We start from the raw sequence: 25,140 nt of genomic DNA, 5'->3' as shown, positions 1-25,140 counted from the left end.
CTCGGAATTGGATTGATGATGAAAAGCGTAAAATAGAAATTGCCAAACTGAATCAGCGAAGAAACAGGCACGTAATACGTATTAACACTGTACATATATATATATATATATATATATATACGGGGGCAAAATAGTCCAAGAAAGCATATTAAATTAGAAAAATGGACCTTATGGAATAAAAAGAAAAGTTTATGGGACTAATCAGGTTATAATATTCCTTAGTGGACCTAATGGGTTATAACAACTCTAGAATGGATTTATCAATAAAAATCCCTACATATAATAGCTTCTTACTATTGATTGAAATCCAAGGTCCCCCCATGCCTATATATAGAAAAATCATAAACTTGTAATCATAGTCACAAAAAAACAATATCACATTTCATTCTCTATATCCAAAATGTATGAACAATCCATCTCAGACTCCGACTTTGCTCTTCTTGAATCGATCCGCAGGCATCTCCTCGACGATTCTGACTTCTCGGAAAATTTTCCGATGATGGGTCCATGCAATGCACCACTGGTTTATGATCTGAGTTTGAGTTTTACTGCTTGCCAAGCAATGCAATTAAATGTAGATGGCTCGTCGGAGATGATGATTGCGTTTGGAGCAAAGGATGTTACGGAGGAAGAAGTGGTGGCGCGTGGGGTTCACGCGCCCCCAGATTGGAGGAGGTATAGAGGTGTGAGGAGACGGCCATGGGGAAAGTTTGCAGCGGAGATATGGGACCCTATGAGAAAAGGTATTAGGGTTTGGCTCGGGACATACGAGACACCTGAGGATGCTACAATGGCTTATGACCAAGCTGCATTTAAAATGCGAGGCTCGCATGCTAAGCTTAATTTTCCTCACCTTATAGGTTCAGATAAATCTGAGTCGATAAGAGTGAGTCTGAGGCAGCAGCGGTCACTAGAGGCTTCAGCATCATATTCTTTGTCGGAAAGTGAATCCCCAAAGCGAAGGAAATGCATGGTTGGGCAGCGCCGGCCGTGGTTAAATCTGAGTTGGATAGTGATTGTGTTGGAAGTGAACACATCAGTTACTTGTAAATTGTTTAATAATAAAGCTAACTATCCCAGAGAACAAAACCAGAATTTGCCTCAAAATATTGAAGTGTGTTATAAGAAACTTGTATTGATGAATCTGAATCATACATTAATATTTTTAGATGATTTAAATAAAATTTCTGAATTTATAATCATTGTATTTTGGTTTATGTTTGGAGAGGTTACAAGCAAAAATATATTTTCTAAAGGAATTGTCTCTCATCTCAGAAAAATGGGTAAAAGGTGGCAAGCATTGTACTTTGGTTTATGTTTGGAGAGGTTATTGACAAAAATATATTTTCTACAGGAATTGTCTCCCATCTAAGAAAAATGGGTTGCATTTTATGTGTAAATCTTAATCGGTGGACTTATTATCCAATAAGTCCTATGATAATTAATAATATTTTTCATCAAACACAGTTAAAAACATCACTAATTGTTAATTTTTAACGACAATTTGAAAATTATCACAAAAATATCACTATTTATAAGTTTTAGTGACAATTTAAAAAAATCGTCGCAGAAAAACGTCACTATTGTAAGTTTTAGCGACAATTTATAAAAATCATGACAAAAAAAGCCACTAATTGTTAATTTTTCGCGATATATGCAAAAAATATAACACAAAAAATTATTTTTAGGGACAATTTTAAATGGATGTATTTTTAATAGAATTTGATTGGATTTAAGTCCAACTATTACTATAAGAAAATGCACATTTGCCGACCGATTTTGGTGACTAAAACATTTTTATACTTTTGGCGACTAAAATTTAATTTGGTCGGCATTGGTTCAATATTTACCTACTAAACTTTTTTAGTCGATAAATATTTGCAATTGGCGACTAAATTTAAATTTAGTCGGCAAAAATTAAATTTTTCAGCGACTAAATAGGATATTAGTCACTGTTAGTGTACAATTTAGCCTAAAAAAATAAATAATCTGTAATATTTCTTTTTCCCGACTAACATAGTACTTAGTTGCGAAATAGGAATTTTAGCGACCAAAAATTTCGTCGTTGTTGAGTGATAATTCATTACTTTCCCGACTAAGTTCAAAATTGGTCGGCAAAGGTTCAAATTTCAACTCGCGCCACTTAATTAATTGATGTGCACGCGTTGATCTATAGGCAACAGTATCACACACAAGTGAACAACAGTGTATCACACACACCTCACCAAATCTCACAGAACTCAGCCCCCCTTACCGTATTCTACTGTACGGGCGACATTGCGACAGTCATCGCCACTGGCGCCAATCACCACTGTCACAGCCCTTGAATCACAAGTTCTCTCTCTCTCTCTCTCTCTCGCTTTCGCGCTCTGCTTCTCAGTCCGTCTGTACGTCTCTCGCTCTCTGACACAGTCTATCTATGTATCTATCTGTCTATGTCTTTCTCCATCTCTTTCTCAAAGAGTTAAAAATGTTAAGGGTTAAAAAGAGAGAAAATGACCAATTTAAAATAGGCAGAGTGTAAATTTACCCATTTTAGAAACAATTGTTATATAGGGTCGGTCCAAAGCGGTTAATCATATCATCGAATTAGGTTCTCTCACGATCCACAAGTTCGTTACATTCATACATAACACTGGTACTAGTATATATATATATATATATATATCATAATCTCTGTAACTAGCAATTTGGCAATTGAGATCTGTGTTTCTCTCTCAAATCATCTTTGACAAAGATGTATGGATTCGAAGCAATGACATTCAACATCCATGGCGGTTACTTGGAAGTGATTGTGAGGGGATACCGATCTGGTTTGCTCACCGCCGCCGATTGCAACAATCTCTGCCAGTGCGAAACCCTAGATGACATCAAGATGCACCTCTCCGCTACCGAATACGGACCCTACCTCCAAAACGGTAACCCTACAACTTCAGATCGATCTCATAGTTGTTCTCAATTCAATGTTTCACTGTGTTAATTGAAGCCCTAGAACGTAATTTAGAATTTGGGTTATGATCTCATTCATGTATGAACTTGTAATTCTCTTTTGGATCAGGGTCTCAGTGTTTCTCAATTGAATTGGGTTCTTCTAGCTGAAATTATTCGTTTCACGATGTTAAATTGAAGTTCTAGAATGTAATCAAGGTGTTTAATTTTGAAATCTATGTTGAAACTTTTATGGAAAGTTTTCAACTAATGTATTGTTTAAGCTAGAAATATACTTGAATCACACTTCAAAATCTAGCTAATCGCGTGTTCTATGTCTTCTATTAGCATGAACCAAATCCTAGCCCTAGGTTTAGTAATAGACTATCTCGATCATGGTTATCATGTTACTAATGTAGAGAATTGAATCACATTGACACTCTAGATAGGAGCCATGTCAAAGCATATTGGATGTGCCATAATTTTAAAATAAATTGCATATGAAAAGGAGGGCTGAGGAGGCACATATGAAATCAATTCAACTCGATCCAAGTTTCCTTGAGGCATGGGCTCATTTAACATAGGTATTCATAAGTAAATACTCAGTGTAATTGACTTACAATATTCACATTGTGTGATTAATGTGTCTTGTTGTGTGGTAATAATGAAAAGGTGAAATTGATAATACTCTTATTTTGGTGCTAACTGACCAACTTAACTCAAGCAGCCATAATCCTGACTCGAGATTTTTCTGATGTTGTTACTTTTATACACACACACACAAAGAAAGAAAAGAAAAATTCAAGCACAGCTGCAAGTTCATTGACATAGGCTAAACGGACCAGATATTTGTTTAGAGAACTGATATATCTTGTGGGCATTTTTTTCCATCTAAAACATTGATTTGAACAGCTCTTTTTCATAATTTTTTGCAACTTAAATCATGAAAGGAAATGTTTTGAGTATTAAAACATAGCCAATAGTTACATTACAAGAAGGGAATCCCCTCTGAAAAAACAACATCCACAACGATAGTAACCCATCTCACTTAATCTGGGAGATGACAAGCTGGCTAAGCTTACAACAGACCTAATCTGAGCACTAACATTATAAATTTGTTGAGGTATGCATGATTAAGAACATTCATTAGTTTGAAGCCCCCTATTTCCACCCTATATTGTATATATAAAATAAAATAAAAAAACCATGTAGCCCGCACATGACCATTAACAAACTGCATTTTCTCTCTCTGAAAAGACAATTATGTTGTTCTGTTCGGAAAGACCAGTGAGTGTTTTTCTCATATCTTATGTTCCTGCCCAATCAGTTGCTTCTGTTCACTAATAATAGCACAATATCTTACTGTGGTTACTGCTTAATGAAAGAGTGATTTGAATATTTTTTTCTCGGTTGGATTTTTTGATGGCCAACCTTGTGAGGCCCTAAGTAAGCTACATTAGGCGAGAATATGTAGTTAACATCATTTTGAATCACCTTGATATGTTGATATGTGAGCACTGATACTATGTTGTTAAGTCAAGAGTAAATTTGCATGAGATCTTTGTAGTTTTAGAAGAACTCTGGCTAGACCTCACATCATTGTTAGTTCTAGAACTTTTTAGCAATACTGTTGTAATGGTAGTTTTCCAGCTGCTTTAACTTTCTCTATGCACTGTAGTAGGATATGAAGTTTTTCGGGTTCAATGAAGTGGTCTTTAATATTTTGTTTTAAAGTATCATCATCCATTAAGGTGGTTTTTGGTTCTTCAAGTGGTAATTGGAGTGGGGAAACGCTGTGAGTTTTTAAGAATCTTGCCTTGGAATTTACTGTAACATAATGCATTTTTAATCTGTATTATACAACTGTGGCAAATCCATTGTGTTGTGGATGTGTCTTATGGTGGGTTTTGCAACCTTCCATTTAGGGACATGTACGCTTGTAATGTGAAGTCCATATGATTCTCTTGGCATTGTTCCATTTGATTGGCAAAAGTGAGTTGGAGAAGGTGGATACTCAGGGGGATCATTTAAATAACTTAAGGGAGTCTCAATCTTACTACAAAATCAAGGACATACATATAGTCATTTTTTTAGATTTGCAATTGTAATACATTAAGCAATCTTCTAGGGCGAAAACTTAGTCGAAAAAGGGCATTTCAGAGGCGAAAATGTAAAACAGCCCCCGAACCTCCGTGTGGCTGAAATGAACAGTTTTCCCATGCCAAATATGACTTGTGACAACTGACGGAATGTAATTCGGACCTATAGGTTGGGATTTATAGACGAATACGCCCAAAACTTAGTCGAAAAAGGACGTTTCGGGGGCGAAAATTCAAAACAGCCCCCGAACCTCCGTGTGGCCGACACGGGCAGCTTCCCCATGCCAAATAGGACTTGTGACAACTGACAGAATGTTATTCGGACCTATAGGTTGGGATTTAGAGCCGAATACGCCCAAAACTTAGTCGAAAAAGGGCGTTTCGGGGGCGAAAATTCAAAACAGCCCCTGAACTTCTGTGTGGCCGAAACGAACAGTTTTCCCATGCCAAATATGACTTGTGACAACTGACGGAATGTTATTCGGACCTATAGGTTAGGATTTAGAGCCGAATACGCCCAAAACTTAGTCGAAAAAGGGGGTTTTGGGGGCGAAAATTCAAAACAGCCCCCGAACCTTTGTTTGTCCTACACGGGCAGCTTCCCCATGCCAAATAGGACTTGTGACAACTGACGGAATGTTATTCGGACCCGTAGGTTGGGATTTAGAGACGAATACGCCCAAAACTTAGTCGAAAAATGGCGTTTCGGGGGCAAAAATTCAAAACAGCCCCCAAACCTCCGTGTGGCCGACATGGGCAGCTTCCCCATGCCAAATATGACTTGTGACAACTGACGGAATGTCATTCGGACCTATTGGTTGGGATTTAGAGCCGAATACACCCAAAACTTAGTCGAAAAAGGGTGTTTCGGAGGCGAAAATTCAAAACAACCCCCGAACCTCCATGTGGCCGACACAGGCAGCTTCCCCATGCCAAATATGACTTGTGACAACTGACGGAATATTATTCGGACCTATAGGTTGGGATTTAGAGCCGAATACACCCAAAACTTAGTCGAAAAAGGGCGTTTCGGAGGCGAAAATTCAAAACAGCCCTCGAGCCTCTGTTTGGCCGACACAGGCAGCTTTCCCATGCCAAATAGGACTTGTGACAACTGACGGAATGTTATTCAGACCCGTAGGTTGGGATTTAGAGCCGAATACGCCCAAAACTTAGTCGAAAAATGGCGTTTCGGGGGCGAAAATTCAAAACAGCCCCCGAACCTCCGTGTGGCCGAAACGAACAGTTTCCCCATGCCAAATATGACTCGTGACAGCTGACGGAATGTTATTCGGACCTATAGGTTGGGATTTAGAGACGAATATGCCCAAAACTTAGTCGAAAAAGGGCATTTCGGGGGCGAAACTTCAAAACATTCCCCGAACCTCCGTCTGACTCTCATGGGAAGCTTTCCCATTACAAATAGGACTTGTGACAACTGACGGAATGTTTTAAACTTGCTAATTTTGTGAACGCACACATGTGTGTTATTATTTTTATCACATGTTCTAATATCCACTCTGAAATGGCACTGACATACATTAATCAGCACCGATGGTTTTATATCCAATCTAATGATTCAAGTGCCTTTTGCAAACAAATAATGAGGAACTTGGTAAAAAGAATACTTTCTATTCACATTGGGCTTTGATATTGGTTTAGCCATAGAATTTGGCATACATGTTGCATACAAATGGAAGATTGTTACATTAGTTGTATGTTACTAATGAAAGATTTAGTAATGATTGTTCTGCATTTAACAATGTTCCTTATAACAAAAGACTTTAGAAAGACTGTACAATGACTGATAATTGATTCATCATGGAAGGTTGCTTCTCACTTATATTTATTTGTCACTTGTTCCCAAATTCATTCATGAAGTTGGGCATTTTTGGGTCCAATTCTAATGTTTTTTTTTTGTTTTTTGTAGATGACTTCGTTGCGTGGACTTGCAGAGATATTTTGGTGTATGGAGAAGAAATTGTACTTTTGTCATCTCCAGCTTTTGTGCAGTTAACTATTCCTGATATAGAAAACTATTGGCAGCGAACAGATAATTATTGACATGGTAGATAGATCACCTTTTGACGCCGTCCACTAAATTGATTTTTTTGTTGTGGTACATTGATGAATTTTTGGCTTGGTACATACATCACCTTTTGTCGTGGTACTGATTACGATGATAATTTGTACCATGCCAAATGATCATTTCACATGGTATAGTAAATGTAATTTTTGTATATGGAGGGCCTTACTTTTTGTATGATTTAATATGTTGTATGGAATTATTATTTTAGTTTGGACAATAGTTCGCTTGTATATATATGGACAGTTAAAGTAATTTATTTTTTGCATACGGATGCAGATTGTGGAATGATTGATAATTTATGTATCATTTTATTAATATATGTATTACAGGTTGAATGGAATACATATAGGTTATGGACACATTATAATATTAGCAATAAAACATAATATCATGTTTTTGTCGACTAAACGTTTTGTAGCCAATAAAAAGGGGGAAAAAAAAAACAAACATTTGGCTACTAAAAGTTTTGTAGCCAAAAGAAAATCAAACATTTGGCTACTAAAATTTTTGTAGGCAAAAGAAAAACAACCATTTGGCTACTAAATGTTTTGTAGCTAAAAGAAAATCAAATCTTTGGCTACTAAAAGTTTTGTACCAAAAAAAAAATCAAACATTTGGCGACTAAAATATTTTGTAGCTAAAAACAAAAGTTGAAGAATAAATATGACTTTTGGCGACTAAAAATTTAGTAGCCAAAAATGTCATAGTTTACGTGACTAAATTTTTAGTAGCCAAAAGAAATAGTATTTGGCGACTAAAATTTTAGTAGCCAAAAAAGATTGACTTTAGACGACTAAAATTTTAGTAGCCAAAACACTAGTATTTGCTTTTGGCGACTAAAAAATTTAGTAGCTAAAAATTTTTCAGCCACTAAATAATTGGCTTTTGGCAACAAAAAAAATGGTCGGCAAAAATGTATTTATTTAATTAATTTTTAAACCTATTGGCGACTAAATTAGGTTTAGTCGGCAATTATATTTCCCGACTACTCATTGGCTACTAATTTTCCGACCAAAAAATTTAGTCGCGAAAGACTATAGGCGACTAAAATATGACTTTTGGCGACTAAAAATTTAGTCGCCAAAAGTGAAAATTCTTGTAGTGTATTAGGACCTATTGATAGTTTATCATTAAAAAAAAAAAAGATGATTAAATTTTAATAGGAATTTTCTTAAGATGATCAATATACTAGATGCATGTTGCCCTTGCTGTATCTGGGGATGCCCTTAGGGGCTAATCGTAGTTGTAAAGCTACTTGGAATCCAGTGTTGGACAAGGTTAGAAGCAGACTAGCTAGCTGGAAAAGAAAGCTTCTATCCTATGCTGGTAGGCTTACTCTTATTAAATTTGTCTTGGCATCTTTGCCTGTGTACTATCTTTCTCTGTTTAAAATGCCTGATGGGTTTGCTAGAGTGATAGAGAGGTTGCAGGCTTCATTTCTTTGGGAAGGCTTAGAAGTTAGAAGAAAAGTTCATATGGTCAAATGGTTAGAACTCACTAAAAGCTTGGAACAAAGAGGTCTGGGATTGAGAATAGTGAAGGTGGTTAATTCTTGTTTACTAATTAAATGGTAGTGAAGATTTGGGTATGAAGAGAATGCATTGTGGAGAAGTGTTATTTGTAGTAAGTATAAAATGGACTTCTGAGATTGGATTCCTTCTCCTACTTCCACTAGCAATATGTCTAGTGTTTGGAAAGGTATTATTACCACTGCAGAGTTTAATAGTACCCTCTTGGAGTATTACTTAATAACTTTTTGATTAAGATTGGGAATGGGAATAATGTTCGATTCTGGGTGGATAGATGGTGGAATAGTTCTTGTCTTAAAGATGAATTTCCTAGTTTGTACTGCTTGGTGGTGGATAAGGAGGAATCACTTAGATCCATGTTTGACAGAAAGGTTTCTGAAGGGAATTGAGAGTGTCAGTTCAGAAGAAAGCTGTATGATTGGGAGGTTTCTGAGGTTATTAGGCTCAGAAACTCTCTTGTGGTAGCTCCAATCTGTGTAGTAGATCAATCTAATTACCTTGTATGGAAAGCATCATCCTCAGGGGAGTTCTCAGTGCGCTCTATTTATCAAGGTTTGTTAGCTTCAGCTGGCCCTCAATTAAGATTAAGCAAACTAGTGTGGCTTTCTTATATGCCTCCTAAAGTCCAATTTTTTACTTGGCTAGCTTGGAGAGACAGAGTTAAGACATCAGTATTCCTCCATAGAATTGGTGTCCTTCCCAGTAATGTTTCAACATTGTGTGTTTTTTGTAAGTCTGAGAATGATTCAATGAATCATGTGGTGGTTTCTTGTCCCTTTGTTTGGAGGGTGTAGTCTGCAATGTTAGAATGGTGGGATCTTGAAGGGGCTCTACCTGACTCCGTTGAAGGTATTCTCTTATGGTAGGATGGTCAATGGTTTAGGAGGGTAGAGAGGAAGATCTGGAGAGGGGTCCCTTTGGCTGTGTTGTGGTCTGTATGGAAGCACCGGAATGATTGTGTGTTCAATGCATATGTTCCTAATATGGTAGAGCTATGTGAAGTGATAAAGGTGAGGATTGCATTATGGTTGAATCCTAGTTACTCTAAGTATCTTTTTCCAGTGCAGGATTTCTTGCTTAATCTTAGGCAAGTGAGATGTTGCCTTAGAGGGAGATGTGTGTAACTTTCACAGCTGTTTTGTGTTTTTGTTCCTTGTGTTATCTGTGTTTTCTTTTTTGTGGTTGGGCTCTCTCCAACTTGGAATTGGCTTGTATAGCTTTGATGCTCTTAGCTCCTTCAGTCTTTGTTGATGTTCATCTCTGTAATTGTATTATTGGTTGGTTTACATCAATAAAGGTTTTTTGGCAGTTTCAAAAAAAATACTGGATGTATGCTGAGTCTTAAGAGATAAAATGAAAACTTGAAAGCCACAAACAATCACTCAAGGAACTTTAAAAAGAGAAATAGTAATAGCAAAAAAGTCCCAAAATCTTTTGAGACAATAATTTTATCAATGAGTTATATTATAAGGTTTTAAAATATTACTTTCAAAATTTACTCATATCAATATAATAGTGATTTGAATTTTAATTGATTGATTCTAAAATAAGTTAACAAACTATGAACCTATGGGGAAAGACGGGCCTCATTCACTGCTGAGAGAGGGTTACGGCAGGGTGACCCTCTTTCACTTTATTTGTTTGTTTTGGTGGCGGACGTCTTATCGCTTATGATTTTGCGAATGATGTATGAGAATCAGTTGGATAGTATTAGACTTAAGAGGAGTTGTCCCATACTCTCTCACTTCTTCTTTGTTGATGATGTCCTTATTTTCTCTACTGCAAATGCTTCTCAAAGTTTAGTCCTTAAGTCTATTCTTGATGATTATTGTAGTGCCTCGGGACAGCTTGTTAGTTTTGATAAATCCAACATCATTTTCCTGCTAATACCCCTATGTTTGTCCAAAACGATATCTGTACATCCTTGGGCATTCCTTTGACTAGTGCGAAACAATACCCCTCTAACCGTGTTGCTCATTGGGTTGCCTCTATGAACCTAAAGAGCTCGCTTCCTTTAGACTGCGTTGCACATCCCCCTTGTGAGCTTTCTGCTCTTTTATCTGCGGATGTTCTGTAAGCCGTTTAGCATTTCCATGTTAAAAAAAAAAACTAACATCCCATCAGAGTCCTTGAGAAAGAAAAGTGTGAAACAATATCTTCTTATACAAATAACTTTTCACATTAAAAAATTCAATATTCAAATTTTCAGATATCAAGTTACAATTTTTAATTTTCACAAAAACAATTTAAGTTTTGGATTAATATCAATATAATCACGTGAACCTCGAGTATTTATATATTACTATTAAAGTTTCCTTTGTTGTAAACTGACATGTGTGTGGGGTCACATGGCAGTGGCAAGTCAGAGCAGACAGTCATTATTGGAGGACAATTTACACCAAAGATTCCAACTTGATAAATAAATACAAATTTAATTTTTTTTTTTTAAATTTAAAATTAAAAAGAGGAGGAGAAGCAGGGGCAGGAGGAGTAAAGACTTGCGTGGTTGTTTAATAATATATATTAATAGCCACACCTGACAGTATCTGGATTGCATTGTTAATCAATGCTTTATATATCGAGGAAGATATATATCATATATAAATTCATTAACATGCATAATCAAATTCAGTTAAATTTTATTTTATTTTATTTTTATTTAAACAATGTTGAACCGAGTCATCATGTTGGTCAGTTTGTATAATAAAATACATATATATATATTCTCAATGAGTTTTATATTTGCTTTTGTTTTTATGTGAATATTCAATTGTATTCAATTGTGTAGAGCATGATATTTTAATTTAAATAGACATGAAATTAAACCGATGTTTTTGTGGAGTCAAAACCCCAATCATTTCAATTCACAAAAATAGTTTGTTTATGTTACACGGTAATTTTTTAATGTTTCCATATATAGCATTTACGAGGTGATTAGGAGTATTCAAAATTTATTTATAAATAAATGACAAAATAAGTCGATTGAAGTTCTCAATCATTCAAACAAAAATTTCCAGCAAAGAAGCATAAATAAATGGGAGGAAATTACAATTCATTGCAATTTCTTAAAAATAATTAAGATTAATAATAAATTTTAGAGTTAATTATCTAAAAGTTATTTTTACAAATATTATGGTCGCTTAGATCTTATCTAAAATTTTTTGAACCAATAAGTCATACTTATCAGTTTTTCCTAATTTTTAAAATTAAAAACATTATCAATTTTACATAGTAATGTTTCAGATAATTGTTTCACTAAATGATGAAAAAAACTGAGCCTGAAAAAAACGGAGCATGAAATTAAACATTTTTGCCCTTCTATTTATTGGTTTGATTTAACTATCTAATAAAATCGAGAATATTATCAATTTTTTCTAGTTTTAAAATTGAAAATATTATTAGTTTTTTTTTTAAGTTTTTCTTTTTTTTAAATTTTTTCAATTTTACAAATCTATGTTTCATATTCTTAGGAATGGATTAAGAGTGCTCAATTAGAATTTTTAAGTATTATTCATAATATTATATGGGTATGAATCTCATATGGTGTGAGTTTTATTCCTATGTAAATATTATATAAAATATTTCATAATTTTTTTTTTTTTTTTTGAAATCGTTAGCTTTGCTCTTGTAATAATTGTAGTGACGTCGTTTAACCGCTAGTGAAAGGAAGAGAGAAAGTGCGGAGAAGAAGAGTGTCTCACATGTTCACGTACTTTCATGAAAAAACGTATAATATTGTTCTAAATAGCGTAATTTTATTTATAAATTACAAATTATTGCAATTTTATTAAAATGTTATATAATATTTATTACAAAAATTATATAATATATAAATATACGAATGGCGCTATATCCCCTAATAAATCACTTCTATTTCGATCTTTAATGAGATGGAAAAGAGAGAGAGTATAGAGAAAGATAGAGAGATGAGTGTGGTTCACTTAGGGATGTAATTGGTTTAGAACAGTCGGTATTTAGATGAAATTTTACACTGAATCGATAATGTCAGTTCTATTATATTGAGAAACGATACAGATCGAATTTTTCACTAAATTGCACCAAATCACACCAATTCAAACGGCTAGGCTCGGCACGGTTTGCAGCTTACGACCTTTCAAATTTGAGTTACTTCTTAAATTTGTAATATAGTAAATAATTTATATAAAAATATTGAATTAGCTATTTGTGCATTACTCAATATTCAATACAACTACTCACAAAAGAATTAATAAATACTGTTTAAGCTTTTACTGAAGAAGAATTGGGATTGTTTGGGATGACCTAAAAAAGTGTACTTTTTGTCTTTTTACTAAAAGATGTGCAGAAAAGTAGAGAAGTGATGTGATGAAAAAAAGATAAAAAGATAGATTATTTTGTATATGCCAAACTTGGCCATAATTTGAAAACTAAAGTCTTGATACCAGAGAAAAATCAAAATTTAAAACTATCACCCCATAAGATTAATTCACAAGTCTATCAAGTAGAGTTAAAACAAAAAACTGAAAACGACATAAACATCTAATGTAGCTATATAGGCATAGTAGTAGTAAAAATTGACTCAGGCACATATGACTTGTAAACTAACAAATTATCATTGCCATATATATTGTCATACTTGAAATATTTAAGAAAAAACAAACAATTAAGTGAATCAACTGAATCTTATACTCAACTAATTTTATTATATATTTAATATATATTACGTTTAATATGAGAAATTTTTAGTCGGTTTTGGTTTAATTCGATGCATAAAGTGCCTAAATTGGTATCAAATCGAAAACAAAAAAATTAACATTAAAAATCACACAGACTAATTTATATTTAAAAATTAGGGCAAATTACAAACACCCCTCTCAAGGTTTGGTGAGAATACAAATTCTCCCCTGAGGTTTGAGAAATTACAAATTACCCCCTGAAGGTCAAATTTGCATAACAAATTAGGAGGGAATCTGTATGAATATAAAAACCTCAGGGGGCAATTTGTTATGGAAATATAAACCTTAGGGGGCGGGATGTAATTTCTTAAACCTCAGGGGAGAATTTGTATTTTTACCAAACCTCGAGGGGGTGTTTGTAATTTGCCCTAAAAACTAACAAAATATATCTGATTTGGTTCGGTTCAACCAGTTTGATCGATTTTTTCAATTTTTCTTACATCCCTAGGTCCACCCTTTCACATGGTTCATTTTATGTTATTAGGGTGGATTGAAGTTGCTCAATTAAAACCCCTAAATATATTTTTTTTGAATTACATCACTTCTTTATTTTTATGTATCTCTTTTCATAAATAATAAAAAATTATGAAAATAAATTATTCCCAAACCACCCCTAATGATAATAATACTAATAATAACTACTAAACTTTCATCATCGAGAGGGTCTAGCGTTAAAGCTACAAAAGCTAAAAAAAAATATATATATATATATATATATATTAAAAGTAGTGGGTTTCCGAATATAGTACCAATTAGGGGGAGTTGTTCTGGTCATAAGATCCCCTAATAATAATAATAACTAGTAAAGTTTCATCATCAAGAGGGTCTAGCTAGCGGTATAAATTCCGCCCGGCCAGGCCCGGGCTACTCGGGTTTGGATCGGGCTAGACCCATGTCAGGTTTCACGAGTGCTCCTGTCAAAATTCGGGCAGGTCCAGGTTGGCCATGGGCTAAAAAATTAAGCCTAGGCCCAGGGTCAAGCCTAGCGGTATTCGGGCCTTGGGTGGGCCGGGCCAATGGGCTTGGGCGGCCTAACCATTTTTTAAAATTTTTTTAATTTCTATTTACCAAAATTTTATTATTTTTTATTAAAAAATACACTGCGCCTTGGGCGGGCCGGGCCGGGCTTCGGGCTGGACCCTAAGCGGGTCTTAAGCGGGCTGATGGGCAGGGCTACTGGCCGGGCTTCAAAACAATAGCCTAGGGGCTCGGGACTTGGCCCAAGCATGCCTAAACGAGTTAGGCCCATCTCAGACTGAGGGTCATTTTTACACGCCTAGGTCTAGCATTAAAGCTACAAAAGCAAAAATATATATATAGATATTAAGGTAGTGGGTTTCCTTTGGGAAGAAAAAAAATAGCCAAATTTAGGCTAAAAATCACAAAAAGACAAAATAGGCTAAAATAGCTAATAAGACAAAATATCACATCAAACCCATAATCATTTCACTTTTTCTCTCACAAACATCACATCCAACCACAAAAAAATCCAATCATCTTCCCAAATACAAAAATTTTAGCCTACTTAAAATAGCCAAAAACTAAAATAGCCTACTAAAATAGTCACTTCCCAAACGAGGCCATAGTATATATTGGTTCACCAATTGGAGGGTATTGTTCTAGCTGTAAGATCCAATATGAAGGCTCGAGGATTTAAATAATTTATTTTGTTGGTATTTTATATATTTTATTTATAAAAAAAATTAAACTAATAATTATAAGTTATTTAATTTATTGTGTTTGTCATAAAAAAATGTATGAATTATTTTTTTGTCATCCATTTTTTTTAAATGCTGTAAATTGAATTAGTTAAAATTATCAAATCGACCTAATTTTTTTTTGTATATGAAATACATAAAGTATTCGATAAAATAAATAATTTAAATTATTAAAATAAAATCTGTAATGAGCCCATATGCCAGAAGAGTACCCTCCAATTTAAATTTTGAACAAGGAGATTCTCCTTAAAAAAAAAAAAAAAAGTTGACAACGAATTGTACAAATCAAATGGCAGTGGGTGGAATCTACTACTACATCATTAGTGGTGACTCTAATTAGAATTCTCAAACATTTTTATTATTTAATTAATAACAACGTCAAAGTTTGGACATTAAAATAGAGTTCGGATCCTCTCCTTGAGGAGGGTCCTTGAGTTCATGCGGGCAACGGCCACGATCTGTGGAAACAGATCCAACGGCTCTAATAAAAAAAAAAAATTGAAAATATAATGTTTTCGACTTCCCGCCCAAACGGTATATGCACACAGCTCTGTTCCCACCATTCCATTCCAGCACAGACCTTCTCCATTTCCACGCAGCCCCCTTCTCCTTACTCACCCCTACCCTCACCGGCGAACCCACGGCCAACGGCGACCCCCGACGGCGACCCCCGACGGCGACCCACTCCTCAGTGAGTTCTTCTTCTTATGCTCTCTCTCTCTGTCTGTGTTTGCTGTCCCTTTCCCAATATTGATATACTATCCTGCAGTAATAAGAATGAGTTGGGCCTTGGATGAAATTGGTGTCCATTGTGTTGAAATTTGGCTGTCAGTTGATGAATTTTATTGTTATCCATTTGTATTTATAGTTTTGTACTGTAATGGATTGTTGTCCAGTTGATTATAATTTAATTTAGCGTGAAATTGAGTCCTTTAATAAATTGTTTAACGTGATACTTCTGGCAGAGTTGAGTTTTTTTATAATAGTGTTAAATTTCCAATAGGAATTATCCACTGCTGCACAAACCAAACTTAATATGGTGAACTAAAATGATGGAACATTATTCAGTGTCAGAATGTCTGAAATCTTTCTGTTGGGGAAAATGTATGAACTTAACAGATTCCTGGAGGGCACTAATTTAACATGCAACTGATGATTTGGCTAACCCCATTTTTTTTTACTTGGCCTTTTTCGTGATTCCATATCACATACCTTTAGCCTGAAAGATATATGACAGTCATATTTCCATCCCATTAATCTAATGTCTTTACCTCGGTCATCTCTGGAAAACAAGATTTTATGAAAACTCTTTTGAGGTTGGGTTTGTGGATATTTTTATTGACTTTGACATATCATAGACCTTGTTACCAGTAATCATGCACTAAGTTGCTGGACGCTTTTAGAACTAGAGGGAAAATATTGACCTTTTTGTTATTTTATTTTATTTTATTTGGAAACTATAGACTTCATTTATCTTGGATTTTCAAGAGATTTTAGAATTTAGATACTGCAAGTGACTAGGTTGAAGAACCAAAGCTGGCATTCTAATATAAAGTAAACATAAAAGACAAGCTTAAGATGACTCATCAACGAATAGGAAACTTATGGAACTATACTTGGGTCTACAGATATGGTGTAATTGATTTTGGGCATGATTGGCCTATGGTATTTAGTTTCAAACTCACAACACTACATGCTTAAGGGATTGAATGTGCAATGGCATTAAATATATCTATCTTTGGGCTTTAATTGCTGCTGTATCAATAATAATGTCTACCATTGCTTTGTATTCACAATTGATCACCCCCATTGGGTGCTTGTGTCCAACATGGCTGACTGTTACCACCCCTACTATGGCGGTAACTACTGGTAATGCCACAATTATTAACTGGTGTGTAGATATGTTATATTGAATCTCATGAATAATTTTTGACCCATTAGACTGCTAGTTATGAATAACTAAAATGCTTGTGTTATTAACTGCAACCCAAAAATCTTATTAAGAAGCTCAACTATCATTAACTTAAGATTTTATTTATATGGGTTTTCAGTTGCATTTTGATATCGATATGGAACCTGAGAATGACTGTGATTGGAAGCCAAAATTGGGAATGATATTTGATTCTGAACAATGTGCGTATGAATTTTATAATACATATGGAGGAAGAATGGGTTTTAGCATAAGAAGAGATTATTGTAAGAAGGACAAGTTCACTAATCAACTTATTCATAGACTTTTGGTTTGCAACAAGGAGGGATTTCGAAAGGTTGACAAGCGAGACCCATTGTCAAAAAACTCTAGAGCTGAAACTAGGACTGGGTGTGAGGCTCGACTTTATATTAAATTACATGAGGGTAATGGAAAATATGTTGTGACTGATTTCAAAGAAAAACACAACCACGATCTTGTATCACCTGAGTGTGCCCACATGTTGCCATCACAAAGAAAGATCTCCACTACCCAAGCAATTCAATTAGATTTAGCGGCACAATCTGGTCTTCGTTTAGGCCAGTCTTTTGAACTCATGGGTAGGGAAGCTGGTGGAAGGCAATGTCTTGGTTTTACGAAGTTAGATTCTAAAAATTATTTGAGAACCAAAAGACAACAAAGTTTAGCATATGGGGAAGTAGGCAATGTGTTGCAATACTTTAAAGAAAAATCTTTGCAAAATCCTTCATTCTTCTATGCTGTTCAATTAGATAATGAGGAGCAAATAACCAATATGTTTTGGGCCGATGCACAAATGATCATGGATTATGTCCAATTTGGTGATGTTGTCACATTTGATACGACTTACAAGTTAAACAAAGAACATAGACCCTTCGCATCTTTTGTGGGATTCAACCATCACAGGGAAACAGTTATATTTGGTGCAGCATTGTTGTATGATGAGACCGCCGAATCATTTGTATGGTTGTTTGAAAACTTTCTACAGGCTATGTCAAGGAAGGCACCGAAAACTTTGTTCACCGATCAAGATGCTGCAATGGCTAAAGCCATACCCATCGTTATGCCTGACACAAGTCACCGATTGTGTACTTGGCATTTGATGCAAAATGCATTAAAACATGTTAACTGTTTGTTCCAAGATAAGGGGGTCAAGGGTGTACTAAATAAATTCTTCTTTCACATTGAAGATGCAAATCAATGGAAATTAGAGTGGGCGGAAATGCTTGATAAATATGATGCGCATGAAAACCATTGGTTGAAATTGACTTTTGCGGTGAAAGAAAAATGGGGATGGCCTTATGTTAGATCAACATGGGCTGCGGGAATGAGTACCACACAACTTAGTGAATCTTTTAATGCTTTTTTGAAAGATTACATTCGTTCGGATTTCAACTTAAATGAATTCTTCATGCATTTCGAAAGGGTACTTTATGAGAAGCGATACAAGGAGTTAGAAGCGGGCTATGCTTTGTGCCAAAGGTTACCAAAGGTGAAAGCAACAATAAAAATGTTAATTCAAATGGGTAACGTCTACACAAAAAAGATCTTTGAGGAATTTCAAAATGAGTACTTTCAATCCATTGAATCAGACATAGAAGCAATTGAATATGGCGAAGCTAGTACCATTTACACAGTTGTTGATGTTGGTAACAAACATGCAAGGAAAGTGAAGTTGGAGAGGGATGGCTCTTTGGGTTGTAATTGTACAAAGTTTGAAAGGGAAGGAATCTTGTGTTCTCACTCGTTGAAGGTCATTAGAGACGTATTGAAGATGAAAGAGGTTCCTCCACAATACATTCTGAAGAGGTGGACCAAACAAGCAAGAGCCGAAACTGTGCAGCACATTAACGAAAATGACATTCAAGTAGATGTGAAATTCCAACAAGCTTCGCGGTATAAGACATTGATGACTGCATTTAGAGCAGTAGCAAGTAGAGCTGCTGAAACTGAAGAAACATATGATTTTTGTATTGCACAGCTTGCTACATTAGGTGCAGATGTTGAAGGCAAGTTAAGTGCTCATTTTGGTGTTGGAAATGAAGCACGTAATGATGATGATACCCAAAGCTTTGAAGTGGAATGCGAAGATGTGAATCATGTTGTGCAACCAAAAGGATTGAAGAAAAAGGTGGCAACTAGTAAGGGCAAAAGGAGGGTCAAAGGTGGATTCGAAGCGGCGTTGGTAGCGAACTCCAAAAAAAAATCCCGTGCTAATAGCTTGGCTTCGTCACAATCTATTGCAAGTTCAACGGTTGCACCTTCTCCATTATCTATTGGAGGAGATATATATGTTCGTGAACATGTTCCTCCGCTTCAACCTCTTCCTCCCCATCATCATCTTCCTCGATCTTTGCCCATGGGTGGTAATTACATTCCTCCGCCATTGATGTATTCCACATATCATGTAAGTTTTACTTTAACATTGTATTTTTTGTGTGGATATAATATGTGACTAAAACCATAACTGAAAGCATATATGACATTCTTGTAGGCGAACAATTTGCGGGAGATGTATGTAGTGCCAAATTATTTGCCAACTCAACCAACATTCCAGTCACTACTACAAGGTTCATGTGGATATGACATTGGGTTTCGATATTCTCAAGAATCAACTACTCCAATGTGTAGTCAGGTTCGTCGTTGATGTATTTTTAGTTTATAGTTGCTGAAAATTCTGTGATATCATGTATTTATAGTTGCTTAAAAATTCTGTCTTTTTTGTTGTAGGCTATGGACAACCATGAACGGAACCAAACTGATGCTGAAATTGGGCTGCAACGTGAAGTCATGGCCTCTGAAACTGTCAAGCAAACTGTTGCTGGAAAGTGATGTTAAAGGACTAATGTGTCAATTTTTAAGGACCAATGAATTAATTTAGATGTTAAAGTTGTACCGGTTGATGTTCATTTACAGTTGATTTTAATTTATATGTTAAACCCAAGTGAAATGGTTATTGTTAATGTTCATTTACCTTGGTTGATGTTGGTTGATGTTGGTTATTGTTAAAGTTGTACTGATTCTGTTATTCAGCATTTGTTTTTTAAATTTATGTGTTGGTTGCTTGATGTTCATGTTCAGATTCAGGAAACTGGTATTGAACATGCTGTATTGAACATGTTAATTTAACTTGGTTGGTGTTGGTTGATGTTCATTTAGGACCCTTGAACACTGTTATGCAGATTCTGAAATGGTTATGACCAGTAGGAGAATTCACCAGGTCTGCTGGTATACTCTGCTGGTGCTGGATTCTGATTCTGTTTTGAACAATGTATGCTGGTTCTGTTCAATATAAGTTAGTGGATTGTGGCCATGGACCTATCAAATTATAATTACATAGTTGACATTCATATTTAAGTTTGATTTTGAGTTTATTGGTTTGTCTAGCTTGATAACTGAAATTGATATTGCAAACAAGTTGATGGTGCAACTTTTATTGTTACTTTATAGACTATGAACGAAGCTATTCTGGCCATTGCTCGTTAGGAGATGAAATTGGATGATTTTATCTTTCTTCATGAATATGATGTTAATAGTCTCTTAGAGGTAACTGTTACAATTACATGTCACTGTGTGACATTGCTTTTAGTCTTTGTAACAGCCACAGTCACTTTTTCAGAGAGAATAGAAAAACGTATTTGTGCAGCAACAGACAACACCACAAGACTTGCTGATCCATAAGGTAACACGTTATTTTAGTCCTTATTTATGCTGTAGCCCTTGTAATCCCTAGCCTTCTTGTTATTAATCTCCTTTTGTTCTGACTTGCAGCTGAAAAATTGGTTATTGTGATGTGTTAAATTTGTCTTCATATTTCTTGGTATGGGTATGCATGCTTGAGAATTGTAGATGATTGTTTGAGGCATCAAACAACAGTATTTTTTATTTGAACTTTAAATGGCATTACTAAGTAATTTTATATATGTATTTTTTTTTTTGCTTTGCTCCTTTCGTTGTTGTTATCCATAAGGTAACACTTTTGATTTGTTTCTTAATATAATTTTATCCATAAGGTAACACTTTTGATTTGTTTCTTAATATAATATTTTCTGCTACTTCACAATTAGATCACTCAAAGGTATTAACACTGAAGAACTGTTGATAAATTACTAAAAGTGAACAATTATAATTTGGTTCATATGCAACAGAACATGTGAAATGTGCCTATGCAAAATAAACAGTAGCAGATTTCACAACCAACATACATGCAGAACCAGCCTACAAAAAACCATGTCACAGATTGTCCTGTAAATGAAAACATTCCCAAGTTCATAAAATCCAAGTCATTCCCAAGTTCATTAAATCCACTAGGACAATAAACCATATAAAAACCATCTCAAATCATTCCCAACTTCCCAAATTCCATTCATAAAAACATCATAAAGTACAAACATCATAAATCCATACTAACATTACATCATAAAGTAGATTACATCCATAAATCCATAATAACTTTAAATCCATAAATCCATAATAACATTACATCATAAAGTACAAAAGTAAAGCAAATACAATCAAATACACCATCGCCTTCAAAATATTTTCCACCATTCGAAGCCTTCGACCATAGTCGCCATGTTCATTTTCCACGTCATACAGCCTCCTCCTCAGCTCGTTAAAGTCTTCTACTGTAACACCATCAGAAGCTCTAGTGTTGGAACGGATTGTGGAAGTCACATCTTCGTCATCTTCAGCCACGAACTTGAAGTAATTGCAATTGGGATTTTCAGTCTACAATGCAACCAACAATTAGTTAGTCTATTAAAACAAATTAAATTGTGACTACTTACATATTTAATATTTCCAATACAATACTTACATATTTTGATGGGCAAACAAAGAACAAACGCCCTTTATTTCCATTCTCATTAGTTTTTACGATATGTATGGCAGCTGTTCTTCCACAATTGCACATTCTCAGTTTTAATCTTATGTTGCTGTTGTCATTAGAAGAAGAAGCCATTTCTAAATCTACATCGACAATACAACACAAACAGTCAGCCCTCAAGAAACCAATTTAGTTTTGAAACCAACATTGTAGTGGACTCATAAAAACCTATTCTATCTGTTATTCAGCATTCTAGTTCTACATACAAATTGATTAGGTCTCAAAGTGTTTAGTTGCACTGAATTCAGGAAAACAATGCTACTGCCCTTCTCATGATCTAATAAACATATAATTATGTGTTTTTTAAGATTCTTGTCTTTTATAACTAGATTTTTGTCTTTTAAGATTCTTACATGATCTAATAAACATATAATTATGTGTTTTTTTTTTGGTTTAATAATATAACAAAATGTATCGCTTTACATTTAGTAAAGAAAATTGAAATCCAAACTAATAATTCAGCAAGACATGATCTATCAGAGTTGACAAAAAGAGAGTGTCGTATAAAAATGAAATTAAAGAGAAGTTCAAACTAATAGGTAAATTACAAAATTGATAAAATTTGGACAATCTCTCATAATCTTAGACTGATTCAACAAATAAATTGATAATTTCAGAATTAATAATCTTATAAATATGCTTTGTTATGGTTTTGCCCTGACCTCCTTTTCTAGGGTCAGAACAGCCCAGGTTTCAATTTTAACTTTCATATGGAGTGAACCAAAATTTGTGACACAAACTTAACACTTTCTTGGGAGGCATTTGAATGGATACCTTTTAACCTTGGTAAGGCTGTGGTGCACTGTGCAGAGACACAAATATGAACCCAAAAAAAATAAAAACTACTTTCAATTGTTGCCAAACAAAATACGCTTGCAAGGATTGCCATCAATGGTGGTTGCTACTTTTGAAGACATGGGTGTGCATTAGGAGCAAGTGGGAACTTCAGTTTTTGAGTCAACCATTGAGCTTTCTAATGTAATCCTTACTACGTTGATGATTAAATTTAAATAAATAAATAAATTTGATTAAAAAAATTACATTAAGACATGGAGCAGAGTAATTATGTGTCTTATGCAATGCTTTGATTTTTCACATTTGTCTTATGCAGAGTAAATAAAAAAAACAATTTCACATTTGTTTTGATTTTTCATTAATTATGTGTCTTATGCAATGCTTTTCTGGTATTGGGCTCTTAGTTATTTGTCAAACTACATTTCTTATCAATCAATTGGTTAGTGGATTATTGGAGGTTATTGTCAATATATTTATCATTAAAAACAAATTTTGGCCCTTAATCAAAATGTGCTCTATGAGAGACTTGACAAAATCTTTATTCTAACCTTCTAGAGTGGAGTTGAGTGTATTGACTCTATATACTTTTAAAATCTAGATTCTAGTACTCTTTATTTGGAAATAATGAATTTATCATGTGCCTATTTTTTATTGTGAAATCATAATTCTAATACTCTTATTTGAGATTGTTAGTTCCACACATAATAAAAGAAAATATGGACATAAGGATTGTCAAAAATCCAGATTGCAGCTTGCAGCTCTCAACATGACTTGCACCTTGCAGATTGTTAGTTCAACATGACTTGCAGATTGCAGATTGTTAGTTCAACATATTTGTAGTGAAATATGTAGAAAATGTATATAAACAAATAGGTATACCATGATATGACAAATGATCTCAAATAGGTATATAAACAAATGTATATAAACAAATGATATGACATTGCTAATTTTTCTCACAATCTATTCGAAATCATGGTATATCATGGTATATAAATTAGTAAGACATATTAGCAATGCTGGGTTTGGAGTATATAAATCATGGTATACCTATTTCATGGTATATAAATCACATAGTATACAATGGAAGGTCTTACCATTGATATCATACAATACCATGGTATATAAAAATTAGCAATGTTTGGAGTATATAAATCATGGTATACCTATTTCTAATTTTTCTCACAATCTATTCGAAATCATGTATATTCTCACAATCTATTACTTAACAAAACATACAATGGAAGGTTGGCATTAAACCCAGTTGTGTGTTCTTGTTAGCCCACTCCAATCATGGTATACCTATTTCTGATTGTAAACAATATCAAGATTCATACAAGCTGTGAAAATCAAATCCTCATTCTAGACAGATTTAGGACATTAAAAGATCTGATAAGTTGGTTCTTTTGCGCATTTTCAGATCAAAGAGCAATGCTGAATTGATTTCATGAATCTGTCTTGCTTGATAAACAGCCCACTAGTTGACCAATGTGATGCATATGGACAGAGATGGAAAAAAAGAAGAAGAAGAAGAAGAAGAAGAAGAGGAAACCAAATCAAAGCCCTAAATTTGTAGCCGTTGGAATCCCAAATGACAGCCCTAATTTTGAAATTCCAAATCTAAAAGCCCTAAATTTTTTCAGACGTTTCAAAATCCCAAATCAAAGCCCTAATTTTGAAATTCCAAATCTGAAAATCCCTAAATTTGTTCAGAAATTCGAACTCTAAAAGCCCTACATTTTTTCAGACTCCAACTTCTTAATTTCAGACGTTTGAAGACCAACCTGGTTCGTGATCTATGCTGAACTGATGGTGGTCGTCGCGGTGGAGTTCACGCAGCGTAGAGGCTGAAGCGGTGGAGCTGTGGTCGTCGTGGGGTCGCCGTTGGGACTGGTCGCCGGTTCGCCGGTGAGGGTAGGTTCGGTGGACGACCACGATCGACTGTAAGGCTCATTGAAACTGAGAGAGTGAGAGAGTGAGACAGTAAGGCTGTGTTGTTGTTTTGTTTGGGCGGGAACTCAAAAAAATTTAATTTTTTTTTTTTTTTTTAATAATCTCAGCCGTTGGATGACCAACGGCTGATCTGAGCCGTTGCCCGCATGAACTCAAGGACCCTCCTCAAGGAGAGGATCCGGACTCATTAAAATATATAAAAGCCAGAGAATCTATGACACTTTATAATAAAAATTATAATATTTACAATAAATTTAACCCAGAAAGGAAAAAACATGTGATTCAAATGTTTAAAACTTTCATTGATATCAATATGAAATTTCACAGAAGCTCTAGAAGCACAATGTTAATGTACACTAAACCTAACCCACTAACCTAACCCACTACATCCACTCCACTAAACCTAACACACTTACCATCTCCACTACCACCCACCACCTCCACTACCATCCACTACCACCACTCACCTACCTCACAC

The 25,140-nt window shown here is 34.8% G+C and overlaps 3 protein-coding genes across 3 annotated transcripts; 2 read left to right on the top strand and 1 right to left on the bottom strand.

Moving 5' to 3' along the window:
* Positions 1-331: 331 nt before the first annotated feature.
* LOC114282456 (ethylene-responsive transcription factor 1-like) lies at positions 332-7,091 on the top strand. Its single transcript, XM_082871942.1, has 3 exons — positions 332-1,114; positions 2,738-2,918; positions 6,958-7,091. The coding sequence occupies exons 1-3, from the start codon at positions 401-403 to the stop codon at positions 7,089-7,091; spliced, it is 1,029 nt and encodes a 342-aa protein (XP_082728068.1). The 5' UTR covers positions 332-400.
* A 9,840-nt stretch (positions 7,092-16,931) lies between these two features.
* On the top strand, positions 16,932-19,327 carry LOC145791577 (protein FAR1-RELATED SEQUENCE 5-like). The gene is made up of 3 exons (XM_082871941.1): positions 16,932-16,937; positions 17,130-19,211; positions 19,274-19,327. Exons 1-3 carry the CDS (start codon positions 16,932-16,934, stop codon positions 19,325-19,327), a joined length of 2,142 nt encoding a protein of 713 aa, XP_082728067.1.
* A 2,111-nt stretch (positions 19,328-21,438) lies between these two features.
* On the bottom strand, positions 21,439-24,740 carry LOC114266832 (uncharacterized). The gene is made up of 3 exons (XM_082867989.1): positions 24,494-24,740; positions 21,846-21,997; positions 21,439-21,757 (listed from the first exon to the last, which is right to left on the bottom strand). The coding sequence occupies exons 2-3, from the start codon at positions 21,987-21,989 to the stop codon at positions 21,506-21,508; spliced, it is 396 nt and encodes a 131-aa protein (XP_082724115.1). The 5' UTR covers positions 21,990-21,997; positions 24,494-24,740; the 3' UTR covers positions 21,439-21,505.
* Positions 24,741-25,140: the final 400 nt, after the last annotated feature.

The sequence above is a fragment of the Camellia sinensis genome, chromosome 5 (genome assembly GCF_055761805.1).
Source record: "Camellia sinensis isolate YWXY chromosome 5, ASM5576180v1, whole genome shotgun sequence".
Taxonomy (NCBI): domain Eukaryota; kingdom Viridiplantae; phylum Streptophyta; class Magnoliopsida; order Ericales; family Theaceae; genus Camellia; species Camellia sinensis.
The sequence above is the reverse complement of the archived record's forward strand: the minus strand, read 5'-3'. Positions and strand labels throughout refer to the sequence as shown.

Excerpts from the sequence above, each read along its gene's own strand:
- LOC114282456 (XM_082871942.1), top strand. The coding sequence starts at position 401 with ATGTATGAACAATCCATCTCAGACTCCGACTTTGCTCTTCTTGAATCG. Across the intron at positions 1,115-2,737 it reads ATTTGCCTCAAAATATTGAA|ATGTATGGATTCGAAGCAAT; the intron begins GTGTGTTATAAG and ends TCTTTGACAAAG. Across the intron at positions 2,919-6,957 it reads CGGACCCTACCTCCAAAACG|ATGACTTCGTTGCGTGGACT; the intron begins GTAACCCTACAA and ends TGTTTTTTGTAG.
- LOC145791577 (XM_082871941.1), top strand. Across the intron at positions 19,212-19,273 it reads GTGGATTCGAAGCGGCGTTG|TTCAACGGTTGCACCTTCTC; the intron begins GTAGCGAACTCC and ends ATCTATTGCAAG.
- LOC114266832 (XM_082867989.1), bottom strand. The coding sequence starts at position 21,989 with ATGGCTTCTTCTTCTAATGACAACAGCAACATAAGATTAAAACTGAGA. Across the intron at positions 21,758-21,845 it reads TTGTTTGCCCATCAAAATAT|ACTGAAAATCCCAATTGCAA; the intron begins GTAAGTATTGTA and ends GTTGCATTGTAG.